The 25,523-nt window shown below is 38.3% G+C and overlaps 1 protein-coding gene across 1 annotated transcript in view; it reads right to left on the bottom strand.

The window, feature by feature from the left end:
* LOC103724242 overlaps positions 1 to 24,730 on the bottom strand; it is a 46,899-nt gene extending 22,169 nt beyond the window's left edge. Inside the window, exons 1-9 of the mRNA XM_017846917.3 lie at positions 24,407 to 24,730; positions 23,804 to 23,915; positions 23,158 to 23,700; positions 21,279 to 22,415; positions 20,872 to 21,199; positions 7,469 to 7,724; positions 7,080 to 7,296; positions 5,299 to 5,636; positions 4,532 to 5,059 (exon numbers count right to left, since the gene is read on the bottom strand). Of these exons, the coding sequence (XP_017702406.2) occupies positions 4,532 to 5,059; positions 5,299 to 5,636; positions 7,080 to 7,296; positions 7,469 to 7,724; positions 20,872 to 21,199; positions 21,279 to 22,415; positions 23,158 to 23,700; positions 23,804 to 23,915; positions 24,407 to 24,483 (3,536 nt within the window). The 5' untranslated portion in view covers positions 24,484 to 24,730. The remainder of the gene's footprint in view (positions 1 to 4,531; positions 5,060 to 5,298; positions 5,637 to 7,079; positions 7,297 to 7,468; positions 7,725 to 20,871; positions 21,200 to 21,278; positions 22,416 to 23,157; positions 23,701 to 23,803; positions 23,916 to 24,406) is intronic.
* Positions 24,731 to 25,523: the final 793 nt, after the last annotated feature.

Here is a 25,523-nt window from a genome sequence, read left to right as displayed (position 1 = left end):
AAATAAATGAACAAAAATAAAATACTTACCAAGACCTTGAAGCTTCATCCTCGAATGGCGGTTCTTCGCCGTGGTCGAAATAGATGAGGGCTTTCCGGAGGAAACTGAGTCTCGGCCCCATCTCCAGGCCCTCCTTTCCTTCTCCGGCATCACTTCGAAGAAGAGGAGGGGTCGGCCTCCCATCCTTTGCTGCTCCGAGGTGGGAGCACCGCCTCGGCCAGTGGGTCGAGGGAGTCTTACCCCCCGGTTGCTAGCAAGAGGAAGGGGAGGAGATGAAGGGCTGCAAGGGAGGAAGAAAAGAACAAGGTCGGAGAAGGAGAAGGCCGAAGGCTCGGCCGGAGCGGCTAGGGTTCCGGTGGAGACGAAGGAGAGAGAGAGAGAGAGGGGGGCGGGAGACGAAGAGGCAAGAAGCCTTCGGAAAATGGGACCCTTAAACGGGTTCGGCCTAACGGGTCGGATTCGGGTTCGGATCCAGAACCCGTTAGGCCCAAATAAAAAGAAAATGGTTTGGCGAACCCAATTAGACCTAAATCCGAACCCAATTGAATAGATCGGGCTAAATCCAAGCCCAAATGACGTCGGGTCCAAATCTATTAAACTGAGCTGAGTCCAGATGGACCAATGGAGTAAATTGGATTAAATCCGAACCCAATTTAGTCGGGTCAAAGCCTAATTGAGCTGAGCTAAGTTTGAGCGGACCCAATTGAATGAATTGGGCTAAACCCGAGCCCAATTGAGCTGGGTACGAACCCACTTAAGCTAAATTGGCCACAGCAGACCTAATTGATTTCAAATAAGGCCCAATTCAAGCCCAATTCAACCGATTGAAGGGCAAATTAGCCTCAGGCTGACCCTGACTCAAAGCCCAATCCTTTAATTAAAAGCCCAATTGACTTGTGTGAACCCAATTTGGTTCTAAATCGAGAACAAAGGCTTCAAATTGGGTAAATTGGACTTGAGATCCAAGCAAGTAAATTCATATTATGATAAGTTAAGAAATTATGAATAAATAGGGAATAATGTGGTCCCTATGTTATTAATTTAGGTGATCAAGGATTTGTCACCTAGACGTAAGAAATTGGAAAGCGAATTTCTGTAAGTAACTTGCCTTAATCTTATTATGGATCATGTATACACTTTCTTACATAAATTATAAAGTGTAAGTAACTTGCCTTAATCTTATTATGGATCATGTATACACTTTCTTACATAAATTATAAAGTTTAAGTAACTTGCCTTAATCTCATTATGGATCATGTATACGCTTTCTTACATAAATTATAAAGTGTAAGTAACTTGTCTTAATCTTGTTATGGATCATGTATGTAAGTAACATGTCCTAATCTTATTACATTTATGGATCATATACGTAAGTAGTCTGTCTTTAATCTTATTACTTTATGGATCATGTGTGTATAACGTTTGTCAAGATTTTAAAGGATTATGCATGCAAGTTGATTTGTGTGTGAGATGGATTTTGATACTATAATTGCACTTAATATAGTAATTGAGGTATAAGTATAAGATATGATAATGAATTGCATTTAGCTATGTGTAATACTTGCAAGAGGTACTACATATAGGCTCTTAGATGCTACGGGTTGAATGCAACTAAGCTGGCCTCGCCAGTGGCCGAGAATGACTGAGCTGGCCCCGCCAGTGGCCAATAATGACTGAGCTGGCCCCGCCACTGGCAGAGAATGACTGAGCCGTAGCATCCGAGAGGTACTACTTATGGGCTCTTAGATGCTACTGACCGAAAGCAACTAAGCTAGCCTCACTAGTGGCCGAGAATGACTGAGCTGGCCCGACCAGTGGCCGATAATGACTGAGCAGTAGCATCAAAGAGAGTAAATCACGGCATGCCGATGTACTGTTTAAAGTTATATTTTGATGAAAATACTGGTTGATATAAAATATCAATTTACCAACTCAGTACGAATATTTTATCATGAAGAATTGTTAAGTAATGATCATGTTAGCTTCCCAAACCCTGCTTAAAAATGCTTAATATTGTAGTTGATCCGATAAGATTATGCAGGATTACTTACTGAGCCGTGTAGCTCATACCATTTTATTTATATTTTTCTTCCAGATTACCGCCAGTGATAGCGGCGAGAGATACTCTTTTTGTATCAGGATTTCTATCTTTTGGGGGTAATTATACTTGTGTACATAAACTCTTTAGAAGCTCTATATTTTGTACCTTTCAGTAAGTTACACTGAAAATTTTAAATATATGACAGTTTGACTAGTCTGACTATCCTGTTACCCATGTATGAGGCTTCGTGCTATTGTGGGCAGTAGTCGGCAATAGCACAGTCGTGTCACGAATCTGGGTTTGGGTCGTGACAAACATCTGACCAACTCATAGTCATCATGACTTTGATGGAAACTCCCCAAAACTACACAGCCATGGCACTCAGCCAGGCGAGATCCAAGCAACACTCGAGGACCAGATCAGGCAACTGATAAGCCTAGAGGCTAACCAAGCCCTAGGCGGCCAAAACAAGCAAAGGCAAATAGGCACAAGCCAAGACCAACACCAGTACGCGACAACAATGATAACGCGCAGGACCAGCCCGCACGCCAGAATTCGCCCCATCAGCACAACGGGCGCCAACCAAGCAAGGTAGAGGCCGAGCGCGCTACGCATCAGTGTCTGCGCGCTCGACCAGCCAAACGAGGAAACGGCCGCGCGCGCTACGCACTAGTGCTTGTGCGCCCGGCGAGCCGCGCGCACCAGCCAAACGAGGCAAGGCTGGCCGGGTGCGCCAGCCAAACGAGGCAACGGCCGCGCGCGCTACGCACTAGTGCTTGTGCGCCCGACCAACCACGCGCACCAGCCAAACGAGGCAACGGCCGAGCGCGCAACACAAGCTTCTGCGCGCCCGACCAACCGCGCGCGCTCTTGCCCAAGCGCGCAACCCACAAGATTTGGCGCACCCATCCAGCCGTGCGCGCCCTTGCGCACTCTCTTATCCAACTACAACGGGCATTTCCTTCCCTACTACCCCAGCATGGCATCCGGCTAAAGCTCACCCCAAAGGTTCCAAAATACTGAGGGGCATTGCAAATGGGTCTGGCCCGAGCTAGACCGATCCATGGCCTTGGCCGTGCGCGGGCGCCCGCGGCCTTGGCCGTGCGCGGGCGCCCGCGGCCTTGGCCGTGCATCGGCGCACTGCAGCTGCGGCCTCCTACTATACCAGCAAGGCATCCGCCCAAAGCCCGCCCCGACGGTTCCAAAAGACCAAAGAGCATTACAAAGAACCTCGCCAGGGTGCGCGGCCAGTTTTCTAGGATGCATGGCCCAGTCAGCCAAATCCTGCAAGCCAACCGCAGCCAACTGCAGCCAACCGCAGCCAACTGTAGTCGACCGCAGCCAAGGGCAATTGCATCCCAGCATCTGTATCCAACCTTGCAGTCTATAAATATCCTTGAAGAGCAAAAGTGCGGGGCATCCATCCAGATTGTGAAGAAACCTATGGAGAGTCCACTTGTATTATTTGGCCTTAGGAATTGGGCTAGGGAGAACCACATCAAGTTCTCACTAGATTAGGCTAGCTAGAGGAATGTCTACCTCCGCTAGATTGGACTATTATGGATTCCTTCCGAGTCCTTAATAGATTGGGCTAGTGCAGGAACCTTGTATACCCCACTAGATTTATTTGTTTGCACTTGCACTTTGTATTCTTCATTTCAGTTCTAATGAATAGCCACTATGCTATCAATTTCCATCCAAGTTGTGTTCCAACTAACTTAGGCATAGAGATTTGCTGCCAACTCCAATTCCTACGGGGCAAAACCTTAGCGCTAAACTTCCAATCAGTCCACGGCAACATTGCAACCTAGCTAGAAGCCAAGCAGCAAAGGAAGGCAATGGTGTGGGCAAGGTTCGCCGTACCGGTACCGAACCCCGTACCGGTGCCGCACTAGTATAGGCGTACCGAGTGTCGGTACGGTACGGTACGCTCGGTACCGACCGGTACAGCGAACCTTGGGTGTGGGGCTTGGGGACCGAGAACGCCCCCCATTAGACTTCATCTTTAGCAAGTGTGTTGCATGTGCCAAATTCTAGTTTGAGAAAATAAAACATCAATGATCTCTAGAATGTATCTTTGTATAATTCATCAACAATACTTGATCTGCAATAATTTAGTCAAACAAGACTTGAACACTATCCGTAGTAGTTAGTGTTCAATATGCAGCCATAAATTCAAATAAGCATAACAGACATCTATAATTAGATTTTTCTATTCTTATTCCATATAACATTCCGTGAATTTATGAATTGAAGCAGTGACTCTTACTACAAAATAAATCTTTTGATGTTTCCATGAGACACCCATGTAGTTACAATGGCCAATTCAGTTGATCAAAGCAAATCAAAGAAATAGGGGAACTTCACACAGCAAGTTCAAGTAAAAAGGGACAAGCACATGCACAAGGTATCCAAAACTTGTGACAAACTACGATAAAGGACATGAATGGCCATTAATGCAAATATTCATAAAGAAAGAGAGATTCCAACCTTCTAAGCTGTGAAATGCAAGTCTTCACAGCAGAACAAAGAATAGGATTCATTGTCAAAAATATCTGGTGCAGTGTGTTCACATGAGGAACTGCATCAGTTGTACCTTCTTCAGAATCATGAGAACTGCTAGATAATTGAACCTCTTGTCTAGATAAACCCTGCAGTGCAAGAATATAGTGTTGCTGCCTCTGAATCAGTTTTGTTACCAATACGAGAGTTTTTCCAGTTCCAGAACGACCAAGTACAAAAGCACTGTCTGAGAATGTGACTACTTTAGCTTCAAGATCATTAAGTTCAAATGGAAGCTCAATTTGCTGTCCGTCTGGGGCAGTAAGCAAATGTTTCACAGCTCCAGAAGATAAAGCATAGAATTTCATCAGCATAACCTCCTCACTATCTTTACCCTTGCTAGTGACATCACCTGATGCCTCCAATCTGCTTTGTATACCATTAGTATAAAGTAATGGTTCATTGTTTAGGAAAGAAGCAGGACAGATCGCCCAAGTCATGGGTAACACAAGTTTCCTAGGAAAGAAGTTAAATTGGACAAATGAGAACTTTCAAATACTCCATTACCAAACTATTTGAAGAAGAAAGAATGACAGGTACAGTAATTCCACATCTCAACGAATGGCAAAAAGAAGCTTATCTTCTACTGTTTAAGCACATAACTAGAAACTCAAAAAGTTTCTAACATTGTTAAAAAAAGATCATTCCCATAGGCAAAGACATCTGAAGAATTAGATAAGGTGAGTAATGCATACCCCTCAATCTTCTCCATCATGCAGCACTTAACATAACAATCACTAAATGAAGACATCATGCGCTCAAGACGTTGATGGAGCTTTGGAACTTCTGTAAGAGTTAGCACATCCCAGACCTTCATTACTTGGATATATTCTGATTCTTTAATGATATCAGTTGTACATATCAAAGATAGACTATGAACCCTGAAATGTTTCACAAACTTAGAGAAGTATAGACTTTTATGCTTTGGACGCCAACCACAAGCTAGCCTCCACAGAAGTCCAATTATTATCTGTTTCGTCAAACTATCCTGTAGTCCAACAAATGACCTTTTGAAGTCATCACTAACTAGAACCTACAAATGCAATTGAACTATATCAACTGGCTATTTGTAAAAAGTAGTAAAAATGAAAATGATGTAGCCAGAATTATGAAAGTAAAATTAGTGAACAAAAACAAAAAAACGAACCGAAATAGTTATAAGAATTAAAGCTTTGTAGCAGCCATCTTGGTCTGCTTTATAAATCCTGTGAAAAACATTCTCACAACAACAATCTCTGGTGTCATTGCAGGCTTTTGTTAATCCAATTTCAAAACTTCCATCCATGTAAACATAACTTTTCTTCTCTTCTTTCTAAACCCCTTGTAGCAAACCCAGGAACCTTAACCAGGTTTTTCAGATCTTTATTGTACATGTAACTCCAAACTTTCTCTATCATACTCATTCCTCTACTCATCCTAGTTTCACTATTTACCTATCCTAATTTCAAAAAACTGCCATTCAGTTGTGTCTTAATCAAATTATTCCAACTAAGGCTTCACAAACACCAGCCTTCATCCACACTTGTAACTAGAGCATTCCATCCAATGTTTGTTCCAATTTTTTCATAAGTTTATGAAGCAAATTAAGACCAATGCTAATTTATTTGAAGCTTTCACCCATACATTAGATCACCTTCTTAGTTCCTACATCCAGAAAATGATAATCACAAGTTATATCATAAAACTTTTGCCACTATATGTTTCCAAGAAGTAGCAAATGAATTATAATCTTTTGCCTAATAAAAGTTTGCAAATGTTTAAAAAAACTGCATTTTGGTGCACCGAGTACATGAATTGAATTCTTTAAATAACTCAAGATTATTCTTTCAAAATACCTTACCAACAGCATATTATACTTTTTATTTTTTGAGAACAATGGCACATTTAGATTTAGAAAGAGGTTCATTGGTATCTGCATAAAATCAAGACTAATTCTTAAAACAATCTAATGAGTGCATTAGCTTATAATGCCAAAGCAAAAGCAAATCCGACATCTAAAAAGTTCTTACTAAACATATGTAGATGGTCAAGCTTCATGTCATTCGTGAATGATAATGAAGGTGCAATTGTCATGGATTTTTTATATAATTAGTGAAGGACAGTTACAAGTTCGCAAACTAAAGATAATAGAAAGAATATCCATGTCAACTTTATTCCAAAAAAAAAGTTAATTGCAGAGCTCTGTATTCATTCTTCTTCCACCTAAAATAGCACAGACAACAGCAATTAGAAATAACTATTCCACAGAACTATAACAGTATGCCTAACAAAATGCATATGATATGCTAACTTGAAATCAGATATTACAGAACAAATTGATAACCATTCAAGTAAAAATTGTCCAAACTGTAGTGGTTCAAAAGCAGAATTGTAGAAGATAATTCACGAAAAAATGAAATTTCTTTAACAAACATTTAGAAAGAGTACCAAGGAGAGGAGGTAAAAATTTTTCGAATGATGCATCTGAGGAACAAACCTTCCACTTTAAGCCATTAAAACGTGCAGATTCCAAATTTTGCAACTCATCAAGCTGTTTAAGCTCATCTTTGACATTAGTTATAGTGTTGAAAAAAAAATTATGCTCGGCAACTTTCACAAAGAGACCACGTTCTTCGGCATCATGGACCAGTTCTTGCCACACAGAATGACTGCTTTTCAATGTTTGTGCATTTCCAGCAATCCAAAGAAATTTCCTGCTCACAGAAAATCAAGAGTTTCATGAGGAGCTATACAAATCCAATAAATAATTAATCATACAGCCTTAACATGTTGTTCTAATCTACCTACCATTCAATTCAAAACACATGAAATAAATTTGGAATTAAAAATGACATTGGTACACAGAAGGAGATTTTGTCAAGTTACCTGGCCCGTGTTAAACAATAGTTAGTGATTTGATGATCGGACCATAAGCCAACAGAGCCATGTTCATTACTTCTGACAGTTGATATGATTATCACATCTTCTTCGCTGCTTTTTAACTCATTGCAGGAACTTACCCAGAAGAGAAAACCACATTCTATCTCATATTTATTTGACAGCATTGCCTGAATAGTGTGAGCTTGAGCACTATACGGACAAATAACACCAACACTTAAACTTGATCTAGAACACCTCCATGCTGCGAATGTACCAATGGAAAAAAGGAAAGAAATTATTTGCAGAAAACAATAAAAAAGAAGTGAAAAAATCATAGCCCTTACTGTATTCAGAAATTTTCTAGCAAACAATTACTGTAGACAATAATGAAGATATCATACCATAGAACAAAGTAAAATAGCACATAGATATTCTACAGTCCCTAGCAATAATCTCTTTACATAGCCATTGTTCTAAAAAATGGAAGTTAGGAGGAGGACCAAGGGAGGAAAACAAAATGGAAAACAAGTATATGTCGAAGTATAGAGGTAGACTGATCACCAAAGATGCAAATAATAGTCATGCCCGTCCTTTGAATAAAAACAATCAAACAGCAGTGTTTTATATTGTGCTGTATGCCTATAATTTATGAATCCGCTGCTGTTAGTTGCAACAGATCTAGATTATGATTAAATGCTTACTGTTATATGTGACAACAATTAAAGATCATACAAAGCTGATGCTGGTTATTAGTCAGCCATCAATATTTTATTTGCTGTTACAGTAAAACAAGAATTATTTCTTCGCAGATTTGACATCCAAAATCAACAGAAGTGCTTTTTCCTTTTTTGACTTGGTGGACTGACTGCTCTTCAGAGAATGCTGATTATGCTGATTGCAGACTATCACCATAGTGATGCACATTCCCAGTAAAGTACTGATTCTAGATGGAATATCGGTGAATGGTTATGATCGTTGGAAGGTGAACAACTGATTCAAGAGAGAAGACTTTGAGAATAGTTGTACGCCCACGAGCTGTTCCATGGAAGGACTACATGATTGACATTTATAAATCCAATCAACTGATGAAATTTACCTGGAATATCTGTGACAAAGTCAAGTAGAGTTTGGGCAGCTGTAACCAAATGTGAAATAAGGTTATGAAAACAAACTTGATTGAAAGGATTGTCAGATATATCATCCTATCAATCATGAAATGTTTCTGATTCATTGCATGCATTATTATTTTCATTACTACTCCTCTTGCTTCTATCAATAGAAATAATCTTGAAAAGGAATCATGTATGAAAATATGGAGTCTATTTAAAGAACTCATGCAAAGCTCCATTGTCAGTTGGGAAGTTTTTCCTATTAGTAGAGATATGCATGCAATCTACTGAGGTTGCTTGTGAGTTGTAAAGGATTGTTTATTTTGAGCATGGTCTGCCGTATCACCCCGTACCATCTGGTATAGGGCATACCGTACCATACCAAAAGAAAAATATACAAAACTTAACTACAAGTCAGTATAAGCCCCATACAGCCCTGTATCGAGGTGCACCGAGGTGCGTACCAGCCCGTACTGAAGCATACCAGCCCGTACTGAGGCATACCGAACCAAACCGATAAGGTACTAAATTGTCTGAAAAGGTAAACGGGAGAAAACAAAAAATAAACTGCCACAAAGCATGGCTAGACACTCTTCATACGATAGGGTATGGGGAAATAACAAAGAATTAAAAAATATAGAAGAAAAGAGAGAAAATATCAAAAAAATTACTTCAATTGGTTACTATAGACTGAACGACAGGATTTGAGAAAAAAATTGCTCATATCAACAACACATCATTCAATCTTCCTACCCCCCAATCTTCTCTATCAAGTATCTTGTGCCTTGACCAAGCACAATCATCTATATATCCTCAAGCACAACCAACGCTCACACCCCATGTGTGTCCTCGCATGTGACAAGCATGATCCCCCCCTCCCGCATCATGCGCTTGCACCCCACACACATCCTCGCATGCCGCGCGCATGATTCCCCCATCCCGATCCTTGCCGCGCTCATGAGTCGCCTCCCCTCTCATGTGACATCAATAATAGAGCCCCATGAGGGATCTAAGAACCACAAGAGGTTCTCAATAGCCACAGATACTTTTCTTTAAAAAAAAATGGAATAGCCCAAATCTAGCCATTTCAACGGATTTCAGCTCAGGATCTTGCTGAAATCAGGTAATGTAGCTCCTCCTCACTTATTTTATGTGTTTTTTTTATTTTGAGACCAAAAATTGGCCAAAAATTGAAAAGAATAAGAGGACATGTTAAATTTTTGTATTTTGTGTCATTTAATATGTTGTAGATCTATAGTAGATCTACACTATGACACCAAGATCATAAATTTTTATTGAATCTATGATTTTTAAATAAAATATACTTTTAGATTTAAAAATAAAAAATAATATAAAATTTAAAAAATTACTATAAAATCAGAACCATGCTTAAGGGTATGAATCTCACTCTTAATAAAAATTTTATATCATTTTATTCAAGTTTGGGCATTTTCACATGAATAGTGATATAGGCACAACGCACAAGTTTAAATAGAATCCACAATAAAGTAGCCTTTTATGCATGCCCATGAACTAAAAAAAATATATGTAGCATCCAGATCACGATCCTATACGAATCTAATCTAAAAATATTTTTATAAATTATTTATATTTAATAATATTTTTAAAATAAAAAATATCAAAAAAATAATATGAGATTAAAAAAATATGAAAAATTACTAGCAAAATAGGTAATTTAGAAGTATTTTCGAAAGTAAAAAAAAATATTTTTTGCAGCATATTGAAATTTCACAATTCTCCAAAAATAAATAAAAACAATAAGCTAAGATAATGATAAATGCAACATCCCAATTATGGTTCGTCATTTTCTTAATAAAAATAAAATATCTAGATATGTTTTAGTTAAATATTGAATAATTTTAAAAAACAATTAAAATTAGTTAATTAAGTGAAAAAAATAAGAATTTAGTATTACACATGGTTAATTACCTAAATATCAATCAACGTAAAAAAAAATTTGACATGTGTTTAGTTCACTTGCAGGAACAGATCCATCCATGAGGAAGGAACCAGAGCGTGATATCGGTTGGGATCACGAAGTCATGCTCTCAAGTCAACACCACTAAAGGTGCAAATGGTGCAACACTAAGTTCAAAGGAGCAGGGTACCTAAAAGTGCCCCTAGAGGGTCCGCCAGCCGCTGAAGATGCACTTCACTGATTTCAAAGTAACAAAAGAGAGAGCTGCCTGAAAGAGGATGGAGGAGGATAGTCGAGCAGCAAAGCCACATTCCAGCGAGCGCAACAGCCAACACATACTACTGGTCCGCCATTGCCTAAATATAGAGAGAAGAATAAGAGTGTGGATCTTCGAGGACCGAAGGATATCCATGTTGAGCTCATTAACAACAACAAAGAGGAGCTCGAGAACTTCATAGCTTCATTTAGAGCCAGTGGGGCACCTATGGATTAACATAATGTGTGATAGGTGAACAGGTCCCAGCAGACGAAGCATCATTAACTTCCGGACTTATTGGGACATAAAAATCTTTCATAAGTCAATTGATACTTTAGATAAGGTGCACGATACATGGTACATTTTGAAACTAATGGAGGTAATAGATCACGTGAGAGAGTAGAACATTGTGAGAGAGTAGAACATTGTGCAGATAGTCACTGATAATGGACCATAGTATAAGGCTACCGATGAATTGTTGATGGAGAGATAGCAGCATATTTTCTAGACACCATGTCCTGCACATAGCATCGATCTCATGCTAATGGATATCGAAAAGATTCGCAAGATTGGCAGGTCATCGAGATAGCTAAGTTCATCACCAGATTTAGTTACAATCAGACATAAATCCTAGCTCTAATGAGAAAGTTCATTACGGGAGAAATACAGAGGTCGGATCTGACATGGTGTGCCGCTAATTATATTGTACTTGATAGCTTTCTTGAGAGGAGAGCATGCTTGCACCAGATATTTGTTAACGTTGAGTGCTAGGACAGCAGATATGCAAGGGCTAGCACTGAGGGGAGACACATGGAGGGCTTGGTGAAGAGCCAGCAATTTTGGACACGGGCTCACAGGGTTGTGAAGGCTATCAAGCCTCTACACGCTATGCTTTGGGTCATGGACTGAGAGATATACTTGCAATTGGGCTTCCTTTATCACATGATTAAGGCTGCCATGGAACAGATCTGATAGACAGATCCAGTGAATGCCTATAAGTACATAGACATCATTAAACAGAGGTGGGACTACTAGATAGATAGGAAGCTACATTTAGCAGGTAAGAATATATATTAAAATAGTTGACCATTGTCTAGGCTTCTAGTTGGTCATGTCGTACTAAAATAATTACAAATTGTATTAGCAGCTTACAGCATGAACCTAAATCCCTAGTATCAAGGTTCGTCGAACCGATACCAGTAGGCATACCGGTCGGCCACCGGACCGGTTCGCCACCGATTCGGACCGGTTCGAAATCAGTACCAATGTTTGGCCCCCAAAAGTCCAAAAAAAATTGAGCTCGCCGGTACAAGCTAGTACGGGGGCTGGTATGGGACGATTCGAACCGGTACCGACTGGTACCATTTTCCACCGCTGTATCAGTCAGGACCTGACCAGTCCGGTACGAACTAAACCGGATGGTATGGGCCAGTTCAACATACCATTGCAATGGACAATAAACTTCTATCCACCCTATGCAATATAATATACAAGATACAGCTTGATGCAGATGTAGCACCGCATTGTCTTAAGGAGCTCAGTTAATTTAGGTGAGGTGTATGTACAACCATTAATAATTTATTCAACATATTATAACATCGTGTGCCATGTCTCTTTTGCTAAGGAAGTCTTCCACAGCTTATGCTCAACAAGGGCAATATTATGATGAATCCAACTATCCAAGTATATTATATAAATAATAGCTATTACTTGATAAGTTTACTATTGATAATTACCACCATCTTATATGTAGTTTTGTTCAATGCTTTGTAGCTAAGTGGTGGTTTCATTTCAGAGGGTCAGCCTGAAACCTTCAACGACTTGCTATTCGAATCCTCTCAGAGAGGATGTCCTCCAGTGGCTACGAACGCAACTACTCAACAGTCCTCCTAATATACAATAAACAGAGAAACATTCTCAACAAATGTTGCAACGATCTTGTCTACATATACTACATTCTAAGGTTGAGTCCATGAATGGCCAAACTGGACCATACCGCCCAGTTTGGCCCGAACCAAGCAAACCCGATGAAAAACCGAGTCAGTTCGGCCATTGGATTCATTTTCGGCCACAAACCGACCAGAACCGATTCTGAACCGACTTGAACCGGCCAGAAAAGGTCTTCGAACTCAGTGCAAACCGTCCAATTCGCACCAAGACGACCCAATTCTGAACCGAGCCCTCTCCCCTCTCCTTTGTACCGGTGACAAAATGATGTTGGGTAGGCTCGAGGCCTTCACAACATCATTTCTAAGCGGCGAAGAGGCGGAAAGCTTTCCCCCCTTCCCCTCACGACGAAAATCACACCGATTCAGCACTTCAAAAGAAAGATCCAAGCCAAAATAAGATATGCCTCCTCTCCTCTACTTAATTCCCTCATTTTTCGGGCCTAGGCTTAAAAAAATTGCTCAAAAATTGCAAAATAATGAGTGATATGCTAAAAATTTTCAATATGAGCTTAATTTTATTATATGTTGCAGATCTATGAATTATCTACACGATGACATAAAAAATTTTAATTTTTGAATTATGAAAAATATTTAAATTTAAAAATATATTTTTGGAATAAAATTAAAAAAATATATTAAAAAACTAAAAATTAAAAAAAAGTGAAATCATAAGCATATTAAGAGACATGCAAGCTACTCAACAACAAAATTTACTGTCCATTTATTTAAATTTTGATGCGATCATGGGCATAGTAGCTTATGCCTAAATTTGAAAAAAATCGAAAAATAAGTAGCCTTTGATGCATGCCCACGGGCCTAGAAAAATATATATAGCATCCATTGTTAGATTCTATATAGATCTGAGCTAAAATTATTTTTTTAAAATATTAATATTTAAAAAATATTTTTAAATTTAAAATATATATATATATATAAATGTAAACCCTAAAGGATGGATTTTGATGATCACAAAAACAATTGAGTTAAATATGTACTCTAATGATGTTGGCTTAAATGTGAAGGTTTAAATTTCAAGATGAAAATTGCACCAACAAACTCTAAAGAATCAAGAACCCTGAAAATTCTGTCTGTAAACCGAGTGAGCCGACCCTTTTGTTTAAGAAGTCGACCCGCGTGTCGTTGAAGAGAAACAGAGAAGAATCACCGCCTGAGACCAACTAGATGAGCCGACCCTTGTGTTTGAGGAGTCGACCCAATATCTACATGAGTCGACCCCCGACATTGAAGAGTCGACCCTTGAGGCCAGCGCAGGAACTTTATATAAACTGAAGGAATGATCCGACCCTTTTTCTTAAGGAGGCGACCCATTATCTACATGAGTCGACCCCCAACATTGACGAGTCGACCCTCTGAGGCTAGTGCAGGAATTTTGTATGGATTAAAAGAAAGAGTCGACTCTTGTGCTTAGTGAGCCGTCTCCTTCAGCATATGAGACGACCTCTCAACTTGGAGGGACGACCCCTGTTATCCTGACAACTTCAACAGCTAATTTCAAACAGTATTTTTGCTGGGTGCCAACGGATAGTTTTGCTAACAGCTAGTTTATACTTCTTGATCAGCATGAAGTCCATAAATTCAAAGGAGCGCTAAGAAAAAAAGAGAGACGAAGGTGTGGAACAAGAGAGAAAATCCAAATACACAAAATCCGAACTTCCAAAGATCAAATCCTCACAAGAGAGCTTTCAAAGAGAAAAACCATTCTGTGAGGAAATTAGCTGGGATATTCAACACAAGCTGCTGCTGTACAATCAAGACATTCAACAGCAGCCAACGACCATCTTAATAGCTTCAGATTTACATTTATTGTTTCATTTATTTTGAAGCTTTACTTACATTGTTACAGCATTTCTTACTTAGCTTTAAATCTGCTGAAACAGTTTCAATTGTTCTGAAACTGATAAAGGTTCTTCCAAACCTGAATTGGAAGTTGTTGAATCAGGAGATTCAACAAGGGTTAAGGTTTTGGTAGGTGAGCCTGTGAAAACTAGCTGGATTGTTTGTGATCCCAAAAAACAAATAAGTTAAGATTTTGGTTGGTGATCCTGTGAAAACCGACTGGGTTCGTTGTGATCCCAGAAAAACGAGTTGGGTTGTGAGCTCGAAAAACGACCGCACTGTAATCAGAGAGGTTATGGTGAAAATTTTCAAAAGTCTTAGGGAGTGGATGTAGGTGTGGATTGCACCGAACCACTAGAAATTTTCTGTGTTTGTGTGTGTGCTTGTCTCTTTATATTTCTGCTTCTATTATCATTCATTCTTTGCTTCAGCACCTTTAGCTTTCAAATTGAAACTATAGTTTATCCGCTGCATTTAGTTAAAAAGTTTTGAAACCAAATTCACCCTCCCTCTTGGGCTGCATATCTGGGCAACAATAAATAATATCAAAAATTAAAAAAAAAAATTAGTAGTATGTATTACATAATTCAAAAGTAATTTTTGAAGTAGAAAACATATTTAGAAAGAGTATTTAATTAGAAAGAGTGGACTGATATGCTTCCTAACTATATTGATGATATGGATATCTATGAGACACATCGCCACTCGATTAGAATTTAGACATCGGTATGTATATTATACTTTACATACATGTAATTGATTGTATTATTTTTATTTTTACCTCACTATTTGATTTGAGGATATTTCATGTTGCTTCTTGTAGCATGCAACATCTCACTCACTAATCATTTTATGATTTATATTATTTTAAAATAATAAGACGCATCATTTAGATTAAATCGGAATCATAAACCATAAAAAATATTAAAAAATAAAAAACATCAAATTAGACTTAAAATCATTGAAAAAGTTCAAAAACATTGATTACTAAGTAAATCAACTTAAAAAACTCCAAACAAATGGACGTGCTGGTACGAAACCGGCACGCCATACCGTACCGACCCGTCCGCCGACCAGTATGGGTCCAGTACCGATTCGGCGGACCTTGGTTGAGTCTAAGTGCATCGAGGAGAAAGTGGAGCTAAAATTTAATGATCTGCTCCACACTAATTTTGTCCAAGACGTTAAGGATCCGATGATTGGTTAGCTTGAGGACCAGCAGCGAAAGCCAGAGCTCAGGGAGCCAGGATCATCTCCATGACCAGCAAGCATTTTAGCCAGCAAGGTTAGGATCATGGTATGTCATACTGGCCCGAATCGAGCGGTGCAGGGCATACCGTACTGTATCGATTCAGTACAAATACCAGGTATGGGTGGCGTACCGACTCTCGATACTCCAAAAAATCTCTGTACCGTACCATACCGACACTAGTGTGGCACTGGTATAGGGTCTGGTACCGAGATGGCAAACCTTGGTTAGGGTAAATGCGGAGCAATGGGCAGAACATCACATCCCACGCTCACATCCAACAAATCAGGAAGAGGGATCAGTGGGGTGCGGATCATCACATACTTTCATATCCAAGATATCCTTCCAATGATGTGATCAAGAGATGCTCCAATGAGACCGCCCTGCTACCCGATCTAGTCAGTCAGGAGGGCGCGGTCGATCCTTGCAGTAGAACCAAGCAAAGCAAGGCAAGAAAGCAGCTAGGAAGAAAGGCAAAGGCAAGGCCTTGTTGGAGATAGTGGAGTCGGCACACCGGAGAGCCCTAACAGTCACATGGGAGTGGCAACGATGATGCATCTAATGGCCAAGGAGGATGTCAAACCACTGTGTCACATCCCAAGGATAGTCTTTAATTCACCAAAGAGTCCTAGTTCACTCATGCCGTGCAGGATAAGGATCAAGGTGCACGACCGAGAGACCACGAGGATACGATTGTAAATAGAAGATGAGGCCCTCAAGGTCATGGTGGATACAAGGTTGCTATAGATGACAGCATATGGGATAGGATCTCTCAACGTATCAGGTTCGGAATCCTATATAAAATCCTATGGATATGATGCCAACTACTTTCCTTATGAATATGGTGCTTCAAACATGTCATCCTCTAGTGGCTACTATCCTACATAGCCTTAAGCACCTTAGAGGTCGAAATTTTCTGCCGACATATTTGAATAAGTCACTCCACAACCGCAATATCAGGCAGATGACTCCTAGACCGACATCATCACCCACAATACATTCTGGGACTATTTGGGCTACATATCTTATGGCGGCTCAATGAGCTTACGGGACCGAGGGGCCATGTGGAAAGAGAATTGGAATGAGCTACATATCCTCTACATATGAAGATGACCCCAATGTTTACAAGAGACATCGTCACTCCACGAGATTTTATATGTCGATATTATTTCAATTAACTTTTTGTTCTGTATTTTAATGATTTTCTTTATAGATGTCATAAGTTATGTACTTTGATTATATTTATCATGGAACTTGTAGTTATTTTATAAATAGAAAATACGCAAAAAAAAAACCAATGCATTAAAGAACATCAAAACACCTCAAAAAACATCAAATTAGTATTTAAATCACTCAAAATCTTCATAAAACATCATTAAATATCAAAAAGGATCCTAAAACATCATTATATATAAAAAATTAATAAAAAAAAAATTGTGTGCTTGTCGGAACCGGAATGCTAAGGTGTACCAACATTCGGTACAATATCAAACTGATACCATACCAAATCAGTGGCTGATTGGTATGGGGCATGGTACTTGTTCAGCCTACCTCGGTTGACACACTCCAATTAGTTAATGATTTTGAGGTTGGCCGATTAACAAATAGTAGAGAACATCTGTGTCTTTAGATATTCAGGAATCTACAAGGAAATATAAATAAATTGGTTAATCAACAACTAATGAGTACATGTCCATATCATAATGCATCACACTTCTCACACTTAAACTTCATGTCAAGAACACCATCACAAATTATTGAGTATCAAAGTTTATAAAGAAATAAAGATAATTTACTAAACAACATTTCAGAACATGAATATTCAATAAATGAAAAATTATTGCAGTATTAATCATTCATGTCACTATTAGAAAGAGTCGAACATGCTTCTAACTGTATACACATACCTTTCTAGGTAAAATAATAGAATGTTCGGCACATGCAATATTTAGGCTTTGTCAAAGAGAATGAATAATTTATGTATGTCTGTAACACCAAAGAACAATTTATTGGGAGTAAGTTTGACAAATATACACCCAATTTTAAATGAAGCATTTCTTTCTCCCTCAGGGCTCGTTTGGTTCGCAGGAAAAGGAGGGGGGAAAGTGTGGTCAACGGGAAAGTAATGAAATGCCTCTTGTTTGGTTGGAGTTTTCAAAGGAGAGAGATGGGAAAGTTGTATTCCCATGGGAATATGATTCCCACATTTCATGGGAAAGTCTTTCCCATGAGAAACATGGGAAAGTTACTTTCCCATGAGGTGGGAATCACTCCTTTTTTATTTTTTCCCAAAAAGACCCTTCAGCATTAAAGAAGCATTAAAGAGGCATTAAAGACCTAATTTTTATTAAGGGCATAATAGGAATTATACATAACTTTCCTAGGAAAGTGGATGGTCAACCAAACACAAGCACTTTGGAAATTTGTCACTTTCCCATGGTTAACCAAACATGCCAAAAGTACTTTCCTAGGTATCCTCTTCCTAGGAATCTGATTTCCAGGAATCATATTCCTAGGAGGGAAAATACTTCCCGCGAACCATCAGAGTATATATGGAGAGATGTATTTATTAATGAAAAGATGTAAATATTCAAGAGCAGGCAAGCCCAGACGATGACTTCTCTATTAAGATGAAAGAAGTAGAGGGTGGTGGCCTGTGGGCCACAGCCCTAGTAGTTTGTGTTGCACATACAGAAAACAAGGACCCTTATTAGACAACTCACTAAGTTGAGCACTTGTGTTTCGTAACACCTGAAGGCATCAACTTGTATCAACAAATTCTATAAGTACAACCCTTTTATTTTCTAAGTGGACTAGTCAAAAGATATATACTATCACATACAAAAAAGAACCATGGGTTCACATGATGCATATAAGGTAATGATTAAATAAAGTTTGTTTTTCTAATATATTTTACACAACATTCCTCAAAAAACAAAAAATTATGAAAGAAGATCAATGTTACTATTTAAGAGGATGTGAACATGGAACACCATAAGCTTTATTATCATATATTAGCTCTTCAATTGCAACAATATCATTCAAAATGGATTTTAAATTAGAATCCACCATCCTTGGAATAAAATGCAACATAAATCGATAACTTTTGTTTAAGCCCTACTCAATTTTAGATATTCTTAAATCTTAATCAACCTTTACAAGCAAACTTTGCCATGATTGATCAAATCAAGGATGCTTTAATAGACTCATGCAAACATCAAATTACCTAAGGCTCAAATTCCCAGCTAGTCCAACATAAAGGGAGAAGTAACAAGGAAGTCAGAAAACTGGTTAATATTTAAGGAGTCCTATCGTACATGCTACAAAGCTTTAAAATCAAGCAACCAGCAACCTAACTTCTATGGTTTCCCAAGATTCAAGGAATTAAATTAATCCATAAAGCATAAGGCGGTAAACTATATGTCGACAAAGAAAAATTAACACAAAGTATCTTTAATGATAGGAATGGTCAAATTTAAAAAACAGTTTGAGACACCAGACGGACTTTCATCCATCCTACTTCAAAAATAAGGACAAAAGATTAAACTAAAAATACCGAACTCAGGGAAAGCAAATAAACTTTCTAAGAAAATTTTGATATAGAATGTCTCGGACGCCCCATCCAACAGTCATTTCCTTTCCCCATAACTGCAACCCAAAACACAAGATTTTTTGGACTAAACATGTGAAATCTCTGAATTTGATAGTGCCTGGTAGTTGTGTCCACTACTACTTAAATTTCATATAATCAGTTGGCTTTCCCTGAATAACAAGATCTTGACAGTGAATAATTAAGAAACGTAACTGGCGAGCTTCTGATGCATGCACTCTATGTTGACATCTCTTAATACATTTTGAGCAACGTACAGATATTTCAGACATAAAAATGGAAGTTCACTATCTCCCAGAAAATCTACTGGACCTATGGACTGGTTAAAAAAGGATAGCACCAGAGTAAGATCAGGGAATGATGGAATACTATCTCAGCTACAATCAGTTGGAGTCTATAGATTGAAATAAATGCCAAAGGTTTTCAGAATTCCTCTCAAACGATCAGAAAGCCTCTAGGCAAATGGCCAGATGAAGGTTGTCTCATTTAGTAAGAAGGAGAAAGCTTTCTTTTTTCATTGCTTTATTTCATGTTGGATCCTTATAGACGCCCTCTTTGAAGTGTTTCTTCTTTTTGAGATCTTTGTTTTCTCTTTTATCTTCCTTTTCCTTTTCATATCTCCTTTTCCCTTCTTAGTATTTACCTTCTTCTCTTTTATTTTAGTGAATTTGAATAGGAAAAAAAAAAAGAGAAGTCCCAATCAGACTCATAATAAGATTTGAGACTCATGATGTACAATATCTTCAAAACAAATGCTCCAAAATCATTACTACATCTGTGGTAAATTTCGATTGCCAGTGATCCAACAATAGATTAGCTAACAAAAACCATAATCAATTAAAATTTCGTGCACAAAAATCAGCATATTGTTTTTGTTTTACTTCCGCTTTTTTTCTTAGCTAGTCAATTTCTTACAAAATCCTACACATATAAAGATTTAAATCTGCATGAATGGATGCTCTTGGGATTAACCATTATGCAAAAGGACCATGAGATTAGTGGCGTGTGCAATTTAATTAGTAAACAGTTCAAAATGGTCCGCATTGGAAAAGGTTTTTGATAAACTATATAACAAATTGTGTGAAAGTTACCAACTAGTTCAATGTCATGTTCCAATAACTTTAAAGTCACATTAATTAGAAATTTAGAATAGAATTTATTATCTACTTATAATTAACTGAAATCTGATTTATAAATATGACAAAATTGAAGGTTATATTTTTAATTAAAAGGTTTGAACAAGTAGCTAGCTTCCAAATCATGTAAAGCTAGCATTGATCAAAGAAAGACAAAGCAAATGCAGGGCCTATAGTCTAAACATTAAACAAAGGAAAATTAACTCATAGCAAAAAAAAAACAATGAATCCGCTATTGAACCAACTAATAGAAAACCCAACACATCAGTACAAATGAAATTCTATTACACTCAAGTTTACCTACCTTTAAGAAGACTCATAACAATTTTGCATATAACAGCTGCTTCAATCAAATTTTTCCATCCTTCATCTTGTCCATCAAATGATTCTTGTCCATCAGAAACATCCAGAAATGAGAATGGAGCAGAAATACAATCTGGAAGACTAAGATTGTTGATATTTCCATCCAAAGTTTTTGGACTATCTACAAGCTTCCAGTTGAAAAGCTTCTTATTTGGGAAATAACTTATTTCCGGATGCATCCTGTATTGTACCTCTAAAGTGCAATCTGGCTTACACAAGTAGCTTATTCTTTCAAGTAGGCTCCGCTTGTAGCCAATGCTATGTAAATTCTGAAATGGCAAAAGAAACCTTAATCACAAAAAGAGAATATCAATATGTTCACCAATTATGAGCCAAATGAACACAAACCTTGCTTACAACAATTGCAGGTAAAGAACAATCCCCACCAACAAGAGTTGTGTGTTGCAATCCGTGGAGTTGAAGTGGTAGAAGTAATTCACATTCATTAACCTCACCAGCCCTATCAACTATTAATAGGTCAAAGGGGCCTATACTGCCCATCGATTTCAGTTTAGGTGACTGAGGTACTGGACACAAAATGAGACCAGCTTGTTTCAGTAAGAGATGCTCAATGGATCGTTTTCCTGCAGTAACTGGTAACCTCAGTGTATCAATTAGAACATTCAGAATCTCAAGGAGGTAATCTCTTGCTCTGCTAAGTGTCCAACCATTCTTTTCCAAGTCTCTTTCCTCTACTTCCTTTCCAGTAAAGAGCTTCACCAGTTCATGTTTTACCAAATCATCACACAGGATACTCCACATCGAATCTATCAGATTCACCAGAGAAGATAAATTCTTCAACTCTGAAACTGAAAATAAGGTATGTGGAAGATATTTCAGCAACAACTGCATGCAATCCTTAAATGGAAATGCAACAGAAGCAAATCGGCCTTTCAGTATCTCCAGATAACCGGTCAAAAAGTCATTATGCTCATTTTCTAATAATATATCATACTTTGAGCAAAACTTTTCTAAAAGATCAATCATTAAAGACATATGCTTCTTCCACCCACTGGCAGTTGAAAAGCATGGTTCTAGAAGGATAAGACGATCCTCCAAGAGTATATCAGTAAAGCCATGAGAAGTATAAAGCTTTTCAGCATGTTCATCTCCTAATACTACAACATCTGACAACGGCCATCCAGGAAACATTCCTTCAGATGCATTGCTACTACACTGCTCAATGAGCTTCAAAAGACGTTGGACAACCTCAAAAGTAGAAAATGTGGTTGGTGCACAGACAACAACTTTAATTTTCCTTTGCAATGCGATCCAACAAATTATACTGATAATTTCGGTTTTACCAGTACCAGGATATCCGGATATTCTATTTATAGAAAATGAATCACAGCATCTGATGGTAGAAAGCGCATGGCATATGGCTTTAATCTGTGATTCATTGAGCTCAACAGGCTGAATCTTCTGCAGCAGATTTTCACTGAGAGTATTTTCCGCATGTAGAGAACATGGACAAGCCTTTGCAACCTGCAGTTACATGCAACTCATGAACAAAGTCATTGTTCCAAAGTGCCAATCAAATATGACATGAAAGTTTCAAAAGTAATAGGAAACTCAAATCCAGTGCAAAGCATTAGAAAGGAAAAAGAAGTGGCATATAAGTGCATGTATTACAGAGCTCAATCGAGGTCCTAAAGAATAATCCAGCATACCATGTAAATGCCTTAAGCAAAAAGAACAGATATGCCCTACTGCATAACTGAGCATATAAGCATACATATAAGTATAAAAATGCATTGTCTCTAGGACACTTATTGTATATCAAATCATTCTCAGACAGATAAAGAGGCAGGTGAGACATTCCACTAGTGCAGTACACCACGATGGGAGTGAGAAGTGATGCTGAGTAGGCCGGCATATAATCAAATTGAGTCATGAAATTCCTGTATCAGAAAATCTAACCCAATGCCCTCAGAAACCCCGAAAATAATGTAATAGTGGAAATATAAGTAAAAAAATGGTAAGGCTCTGCAGTGGGACTGGGAGTAGCAAAAAAAAAGAAGCATAGTAACAAGTCAACTGATCTACACTGGAAGGCAAACTAGCATAAAGTAATCTTCATGTAGCATAATAAAGGTAAAACTTCTCCAAGATACAGACTTTCCCACCAACAAATTCAAGTAAAACTAGATTGATTTATCCACAATAAGGAAGCATGACAGAAGAAATGGCAATGAGCAACATAGCAATGAGTAGATCAATTTCTTACCAAACCATCAGCGTGCAGAATCCGTTTGATCAAGTTCAAATTAGCGTTCGGATCATCAACATCTACATTCATGGCATTCCAAACTTGGCTCTTATTTGCAATATTCAACAAAAAGATTGCAACAAATGACAAATCGGTGGTCTTAACTGTAGAACCCATAAATGCACCTAATCTTGCCATGAAATGCCTCTCCTCATATTTTTCAACCTCACTAACAAAAGCCAAGCAATTGAATGCACCTAACTTCTTCAACTCTGAAACATCTTTTGGCACCATAATTGTCAATAGAACAATATCACCTTCCCTTGGTGTATAAGCCTTCCGGCCCACCATGCTGCCACTAGACCATCTAAACCCAACAAGATTATTGGGTGCAAACTCCATTTGGTTGCAGGCTTTCTCAATATTTACATCTATACGAGGAGAATCAGCAATAGAATTCAAGCAAGAGGCGAATTGAGCCCTCGTCTCCTCAATGAACGGGTATCTGAATGACGCGAAGTAATGATTCACAGACACGAATGTCACAGGTATTTTCTTGATCTAGAAAACCATAAAGCGAGTCACGAGTTATCAAAAAGATAAAGAGGACGGCGAACAAATAAGAGCAAATGAAACAACACTTCAGAATTTAGTATAAGACTACCTTATGTTTGAGAAGATCTTCGTTGAGCACATCATCTATTGACCACTTAAGAACAACATCAGAGAGTTCTCGCTTCTTCTCAAAAGATCCAGAAGGTAATGCCATGTCAAAGCTAAACAAAAGAATTAAAAACAAAAGAGTATAAGAAGAGAAATGCAAAGAACCGGAGATCAGAGAGGATTTTAATCAGGAGAATGTCGTTGCTGCTGTTCTTATCGAATGCAAGAGCTTCACCTCTTTTCTTATTCTTTAATATATTTTTTTCAACATTTAACAAGTTAAGGCATTCCTCTTGCTTTTTTATTTCTTATTGGCAAAACATAAGCAATTAGAGCTTCACCTCTCTTCTTATTCTTTATTAAACAATTAACAAATTAAAGTATTCCTCTTGCTTTTTTTTATTTCTTATTAGCAGAATATAAGCAATTTCTTTCTTCTCTTTCTCTTGCAAATGACAAAAATGTAGGAGATTTCGCATGCTGGATTTCCCCCACCATAAAACAAGTGATACGAAGTAAAATCAGAACAATTTCAAAAAAATAAGGGAATGAAAGATAAAACATGAGCCAAAAAAATGAAAAAAAAATAATATCATCATCCAACCTTTCGTAAAGGACAGAACAACAAAGAACAGTCGGTGAACTTTTCCCCTTTTTTTGGTTCGGTTTTTGCTTTAGCATTTTATATTGGGAGGAGAAGAAGCAGCTCCGCGGCCGATGAGAAGCGGAGGCAATGGTGGAGCCCGTTGGGGAAACGAAGCGTCGATAGCGAGTGAAGGGTCACTTCATTTCATATCATTTCATGCTTTTCTTCCCGCGTCGTCCCGAGAATCCATGCTCGTGCCTCGGAACTGGCATTCCAGATCTTTCCTAATTTTTTTTTTATTGTTGAAAAGAATTTTTTTATTTTATTACCATGAAAACAGGCTATCACACTGGAGGCTGATATAATTCAGACTAAATATCTATAAGACTATAACCGATGTTTGAGTTTTGTATGATAATAAATTCAATAAAATTTTTGTTGGGTTTTGGTTTATTTTGAAACCGGCCAGCACACCGACTTAACCTGACCCGCTAATAGCACTCCTTTGGTTAGGTTCTGTTTCAGGGCTTTTGCTCGCGATGGATCTTTTCTCTGCCAAAGATCTTATAGTTTCAAAAAAAACTCGAGCTACTTTTTTTTTTTTTTCAATTTTCATTCAAAAGTTTCTATGTATTTTCACGCCTTATTTTTGAGATCAAAAAAATATTAATCTTTTAGTACTTGCTGAAAAATGAGCCTCTAAAAAGTAGACAGGTCAGAAAAATTTTTATACCAACTAATCAAAACTCGCCAAGTGGCCGACCTCAGAGGTGCACGAAGAGTTCTTTAAATTTTAAACTCTTATTGCGACACCTCGATTACGATCATGAATGATTTTCTTAACTATGTGACCAGGGCCGGCCCAACCCTTAGGCAACTGAGGCGGTCGCCTAAGGCCCCGGCCCAAAGAAGGCCCACCGCAGGAAATGTCTCAAAGATAAAATGGGAAAAAAAGGCCCCCTGTGAATTCGCCTTAGGCCGGCCCACTGTAGGGAAGGCCTCAAACACAAAACGGCCTTAGGCCCCCAAATACATTGGGCCGCTCCTGTATATGACAAATGAGTGAAATACATGGAGCATGATGATCCTCAAGACGTGCAATTGATTACTAAAACCGGCCGATCCGCATGCTAGA

This window comes from Phoenix dactylifera, unplaced genomic scaffold, assembly GCF_009389715.1.
Source record: "Phoenix dactylifera cultivar Barhee BC4 unplaced genomic scaffold, palm_55x_up_171113_PBpolish2nd_filt_p 000527F, whole genome shotgun sequence".
In the NCBI taxonomy this organism is placed as follows: domain Eukaryota; kingdom Viridiplantae; phylum Streptophyta; class Magnoliopsida; order Arecales; family Arecaceae; genus Phoenix; species Phoenix dactylifera.
The sequence above is the reverse complement of the archived record's forward strand: the minus strand, read 5'-3'. Positions and strand labels throughout refer to the sequence as shown.